Source organism: Arachis ipaensis, chromosome B09, assembly GCF_000816755.2.
Source record: "Arachis ipaensis cultivar K30076 chromosome B09, Araip1.1, whole genome shotgun sequence".
Taxonomy (NCBI): domain Eukaryota; kingdom Viridiplantae; phylum Streptophyta; class Magnoliopsida; order Fabales; family Fabaceae; genus Arachis; species Arachis ipaensis.
In genome coordinates, this window is record NC_029793.2 from 140,623,080 (window position 1) to 140,629,353 (window position 6,274).

Consider the following 6,274-nt stretch of genomic DNA (forward strand, 5'->3'; position numbering starts at 1 on the left):
AATGTTTAAATTACTAATAATTGATAAATAAAACAATAAAATTGTTAAAAAAATAAGATCTTCTAATTTTTATCATATATAAATATTATTATTTTAATTTAAAAATAATTAAATTTTTATTTTTATTTTGATATCTTTCATAGAGTACATGGGCCAGAAAGTCCACATCTTGTGCATTGAAGCCAATAAGGCCCAAAATGGGTACGTTTTTAACCTTTAATTTGGGTTAGCTTCTATTTTTATATTGGATTTAAGATAGTATTTTTCATCGTTGTTGATACTGTGTGTATTTTCTGAGTGTGGACCACGGCAAAACATAATATTAAAGGTCCGATTTGCATCTCTACTAATCGAAGGGTTAATTTTCACTCAAATTAGACTATCAAATTTGAGTGTGGTAGGACACACTTCAAACAAAAAAGATTATCAGATTGAGTGGATGGAGATCTAATAGTGAAAAATCGGATGCCAAATCTGTAGGGGTGGCAGGAGTACCCGAACCCTCAGGTACCCGACCCGCCAATACCCGGACGGGCGAGTTTAAACTCGACCCGAAGCGGGACGGGTCCTGAACGGACGGGGCGTTGATCGGGGTGGGGCGGGGTCGGGTTCATGGTAAACCCGTCCCTACCCGCTCCGGAGTGCATATATTCCCACATATATATACCTCTTTCAGAAATTAGGGTTAGCCACTCTCCTCCCTCATACGGTGATCACTTACTCACTTACCCAGAAACACACACAGCAGCCATCCCTCATACTCACTTACCCAGATCGCAGACACACACACAACAGCCACCTTGCTCACTGCCTCCGTCGCTCAGTCGCTCACCTTGCCACTCTCCTCGCTGCTCGTCTCTTCGAGTTGTGGTCTCCGGTCCCTCCTTCCTCCGTCGTCGTGTCACTGATAAGCAGTAAGTACTCCTCTTTTACTCACTACTTACAGTTTACTGGCTTGCTCTGTACTTCTTGCCTTCTCCAGATTTGTTTTCTTTGAGTTAATTTTATAATTTATTTTTGTATGTTAAAACAGTTAAACTTGCCTTTTGTATGTAATTTATTTTTGTTTTCTCTGAAATTATCTATTACTTCTCATTTTTTATGTTAAATATATATCATATGGCTTTCCTGTTTAAGCATTATTTATGGCTTTTCTGTTTAATAAATGTCTAGGAATCAAGATACTTGTGGTAGTTATAAAATTGAAGGCTGATTATTAAAGTTTTAAAGTTTTCTTTTGGGTCTGATTTAGAGTTAGTCAATGAATGTTATCCTTATGTATATTCTTGTGATTTGTGCTTGATTAGTTATAATTGGTTTCAATTTAACACCATCAAGTCATCATGCTTGCGATGTATACACATAAAACTCATTTAGGTAATGTTTACTCTCACTTTTTCCCTGACCGAACATACCCTTAGGCCTTAATGTAGTATTTTCAACCAAGATACCTCTAAAATAGGCAAGTTCAATCATACTTCTGATGTGAAATGGTGTAGTAGAATAATTGTTAATAGAAATCAATTGTTGACCTAATCAAACTAGATGACAACATGGATCTACTTGGTTGAAAATTATTTTCCCTTGCTGCTTATAATGACATATGAGAATGAGTGATTTACTTAGCTGATATTTATCATACCTCTATAACGTGCATGATTTTCACTTAATCTTTCTCTTTAGCTCTCTTATGGATTCTAATTGGGTATTGCATCCTGTGGACAATGGAACTTGTTCACATGAAAGGTACTAATGATTTTGATTTTACATTGTGTTCTAAAGGTTGCACAATCTTTTTTTTTCATTAACCTGCTCCTCATTTTAAGAAGATTTTGTTACTCTTATTTTATACAATGAATTTTATTAGAATTGACATTGAATAAACTTATTTAATACTAACTTAGATTTGTGCTTGATAAGTTCCATTGATTTGGGAGGTGACGACTTGAGAGTCGCTATTCACCTCCATTCTGGTCGCCCCAACTTCTTTTGACAATAGTAGGCCGCCAATAAGGGCCACATATTCCGCCTGGTTGATAGAGACCGGAAACTCGAATTTGATGGACTGCTCGTATACTATTCCTGTCGGGCTTTCGAGGATTATCCCTGCTCCCCCAAACGTTTGGTTGGAAGCTCCGTCAACATGGAGTTTTCACCGTATGCCCGGGGCCTCATGAGGGTCTCCAGTTACTTCCACCATAAAGTCGGCCATAGCCTGGGCCTTAATTGCATGTCTGGGTTCATATTGCAGGTCATATTGAGACAACTCAATTGCCCAAATCTTCATCCGTCCCACCAGGTCAGACTTTTGCAAGACTTGGCGGATCGCTTGATCCGTCCTGACGATTACTCGATGCCCCTGGAAGTATTGCCGCAACCTTCGGGACGAGGTCAGAAGTGCATAGGCTAGCTTTTCCAATTTGCTGTACCTTAACTTTGCACCTTGCAATGCTTTGCTTATAAAGTAGACTGGCTGTTGGACTTTTCCTTCTTCTCGGACAAGGACGGCCACCAAGGCTTCGTCCGTTACTGCCAAATACAGAAATAGCGTCTCACCATCCTTGGGCTTGCCGAGGACTGGAGGTGCCGAGAGTATGCTTTTGAAGTGGTTGAAAGCCTCTTCACACGCTGGGGTCCATTCAAAATCTATTCTTTTTTCCATGAGGTTGAAAAATGGAAGGGCTTTGGCCACCGATTCCCCAAGAAAACGAGATAGGGCTGTGAGCCTCTCGGCCAACCTCTGTACATCCTTGATGCACCCCGGGCTTGTCATTCACAAAATGCCTTCACATTTGTCAGGGTTGGCTTCAACCCCTCTCTGGGTTATCATGAAACCCAGGAAATTCCTGGCTTCTATGGCAAAGGCGCACTTTAGGGGGTTAAGCCTCATGTTGTGCTTCTGGAGAGACATGAACACAGCCTTCAGGTCGTCGACTAGGTCTCCCAATTGGCCGGTTTTTACCAAGATGTCATCTACGTACACCTCTACCGACTTCCCGATCAGGTCACTAAAAACCTTGCTCATCAACCTTTGGTAAGTCGCTCCCGCATTCTTCAATCCGAACGGCATTAACCTATAGCAGTAGGTGCCACCTAGCGTTATAAACACCATTTTTTCCTCGTCCGGCCGGTGCATCGGTATCTGGTTATAACCAGAGTACGCGTCCATGAAACTCAGAAAATGATATCCTGCGGCTGCGTCCACTAAAGCATCAATGTTGGGGAGGGGGAAGGAGTCCTTAGGGCATGCCTTGTTGTGGTCCGAGTAGTCTACACACATCCTCCACTTCCCATTGGCCTTCTTGACTAGGACTACATTCGATAGCCATGTCGAGTAGTCTAGTTCCTGGATGAACCCTTCTTGTAGTAAGCCGGCCGTTTGCTTGGCCACCTCGTCGGCTCTCTCCTAGGACATCTTCCTTCGTCGTTGGGCTATGGGCTTTGCATCTGCTTTCACGGCTAGGCGATGTGACATGAACTGAGGGTCGACCCCTGGCATGTCGGCAGGTGTCCAGGCGAACAAGTCGCCGTTTGCTCGAATCATCTCTATCAGGGGCTCTTTCATATTGTGGGGGAGGTTCCTGTTCACAAAAGTGAACTTGTCCTCTTAGTCCCCGACCCTAAACTTTTCCAGGTCTCCTTCAGGCTCTGGTCTCGGTTTATCGTCAATCCTAGCATCCAGATCGGCTAGGAAGATCCCAGACGCCTCCTTCGACTTCTTCTTTAGGGAAAGGCTGGCATTGTCGCACGCGACCACCGTTTCCAAGTCTCCCCTAAGGGATCCCACCGATCCATCGTTGGCTACAAACTTCATGATCAGCATCTTAGTGCATATTACCGCACAGAACTCGTTGATTGTTTTCCTCCCTAAGATAAGGTTGTAAGCCGTGGAGTCCCTCAGAACAACAAACTTTGCCATTAGCGACCTCTTTCCTTGACCCCCTCCTATAGAGACCGAGAGGGAGACTATCCCGTCAGGTTTTATAAAATTGTCTCCTAGGCCGACCACCCCGTGCTGATAAGTTTTTAAGTCGGTTTCTCGGAGGCCCAGGGCGTCAAACACGTTTCTGAACATAATGTTGGAGTCGGCACCGGTGTCAACGAGAATTCGCTTGACCAAACCTGTTCCCACTTTTGCCGTGATTACCATGGGAGGGTTCTCCGGGATGTCGTGGAACCATTGGTCCTCTGGTTCGAATGATATCCTTGGGGTTCTCCTGGGGGAGGGTCCATGGTTAGTTGATGATACGGCCAGAATCTTGGCGTCTTTCTTTGCTGCCGACTTCGATCTCAGTGCTATGTTTCTTCCGACTATGACTTTCACGACAGTGAAGCCGCGGTCGTTGTCTTCTTCGAGTTCTTGCCTTGGCTTCACAACACGGCTTATGTCGTCGTCAGATCGGTCGCACTCTCACCTCCTTGGTTCTCTTATGAACTGTGAGAACTCCGACAGTTTGCCTTCAAGAATTGCCTGTTCCAAAGCATCCTTCAAGTCAAAACAATCTTGGGTTTTATGGTCGAAACCTTTGTGGTAGTCACAGTAGAGATTCTTGTTTCCGCCAGTTCTGTCCTTGAGCTGGTGGGGTTTCGACAAGATGCCTTTGTCGGCTATTTGTTGGTACACCTCAACGATCAGGGCCATTAGAGAGGTATAGTTCGTGAACTTTCCTACTCAGGGAAAAAGTTTGAGGGTTTAGTCAGCCCTCTGTCCTTGGAGTGCTCCCTGGGCCTTTCCCCGTTTCCGGTCTGGCAAGTAGGAAGATGGGTGGCTGCCGTTTGTTGGCCACCACCACTTGGCTAGCCTCCTCATCGTTGATGTATTCTCTTGCCACATTCTGAATTTCCTGCATGGTCCACACAGGTTTGGTAGTGAGGTATTTTCTGAAGTCTTCATTCAACAGCCCATTTGTCAGACACAAGCTGGCCACCGAGTCGGTCAGGCCGTCAATCTCTAGGCATTCATCATTGAACCTGTCAAGATACTTCCTGGTCGGTTCCCCATTTATTTGGGCCACCCCTAGAAGGTTGATTGGGTGCTTGGCTTTGGCAATGCGCGAAAGTCGTCACGGACTCTTGAGGGAGCACGTTGAACCATCGGATTGCTGGTCCTGCCAGGGTCACGGGAAAAATGCGACATCTCACCTCGTCGCCCACACCCTCTACTTTCATCCTGGCCTCAAAGGCCGCTAGGTGTTCCTGGGGGTCTTGGGTTCCGTCGTATCTCATGTCCGTTGGCTTGTCGAAATGTTTCGGCAGCCAGACATCGAGAATGGAGTGGTAAAAAGGGGTTGCTCCCATAATTATGGGGTTTCGTTGCCTTTTCGGTCTCTCCCTGCTCTCTTCTCAGTCTTCCTCCTGGCGTGAGTCGCTAAGTGCCGAGTGTAGATTATGGGGTCTTGTCGTCTCCTCGGTATTTTCCTGCTTTTCCCTTGGCCCTCCAACTCCACGCGGGTCAGGGGATCGGGAGTCCGGTGTACGCCTGGCGTGGTTCCTCCGAGGCTTCTTCCTCGGGTCTCCCCTCTCCTTTGAGGAGACCGGGTACGAGGTTGACTCAGGACGGGCTGGTAGCGCTCCCTGGTCGCCAGCTCCCTCTCAAGGTTTTGCACCCTGTGGCACAACTCCTGCATTATTCTCGTGTTGTCACTTCCCGTTCCTTCGAAAGGACGCCTTTCCCGGGAACGGGAGGGAAGCTCATCCCTGCGGGAGGAGGCCAAAGAGGCCACCCCACTGGACCCAACAGGAAATCCATTCACGCCAGGTTCCCTCACAGACGGCGCCAATGTTTGGTCGATTCCTGAACGGGTCAGATGTGCTGGATATACGGGGATGATAGGGGGCCTGGATCCGGGTCGCTTGTGTGTGGTTGGACCTCCCGGGCAAAAGTTAAAGGGAAAGGAAGGGAGCTCGAGGATCTTCCGGGCTAATGAAGTGATGAGGGGGGAGCCACCTACAAAAGAGACTCCGACGCTCAAGTCAGAATCTGTACAAGGTAGCAGAAAAAATGAGGGTTAGGTGACGTACCTACAAGGGAGGGGTAGGACCCTCCCCCTATATAGTCTGTACTAGGACGGGTCCCACATTGGGAGACCCACCTTCTGGAAAGCTTCCTTCCCCAACTGTCAGGTGCCAGGTGGAAAGGGGACGATGCTTGGGTCGCCTTTTGGTTCGGATCTCTCCAACCTATCGGGTCGGCGGACTCGGACACAAGGCCAACTGAGCCGGGGCATAACAATTTTACATATATATATTTATTTATTTATAATGTTAGTTAGTT

General features: G+C 46.5%; 1 protein-coding gene across 1 annotated transcript; it reads right to left on the reverse strand.

Moving 5' to 3' along the window:
- On the reverse strand, positions 3,608 to 4,642 carry LOC107616252. Its single transcript, XM_016318233.1, has 2 exons — positions 4,416 to 4,642; positions 3,608 to 4,364 (listed from the first exon to the last, which is right to left on the reverse strand). The coding sequence occupies exons 1-2, from the start codon at positions 4,640 to 4,642 to the stop codon at positions 3,608 to 3,610; spliced, it is 984 nt and encodes a 327-aa protein (XP_016173719.1).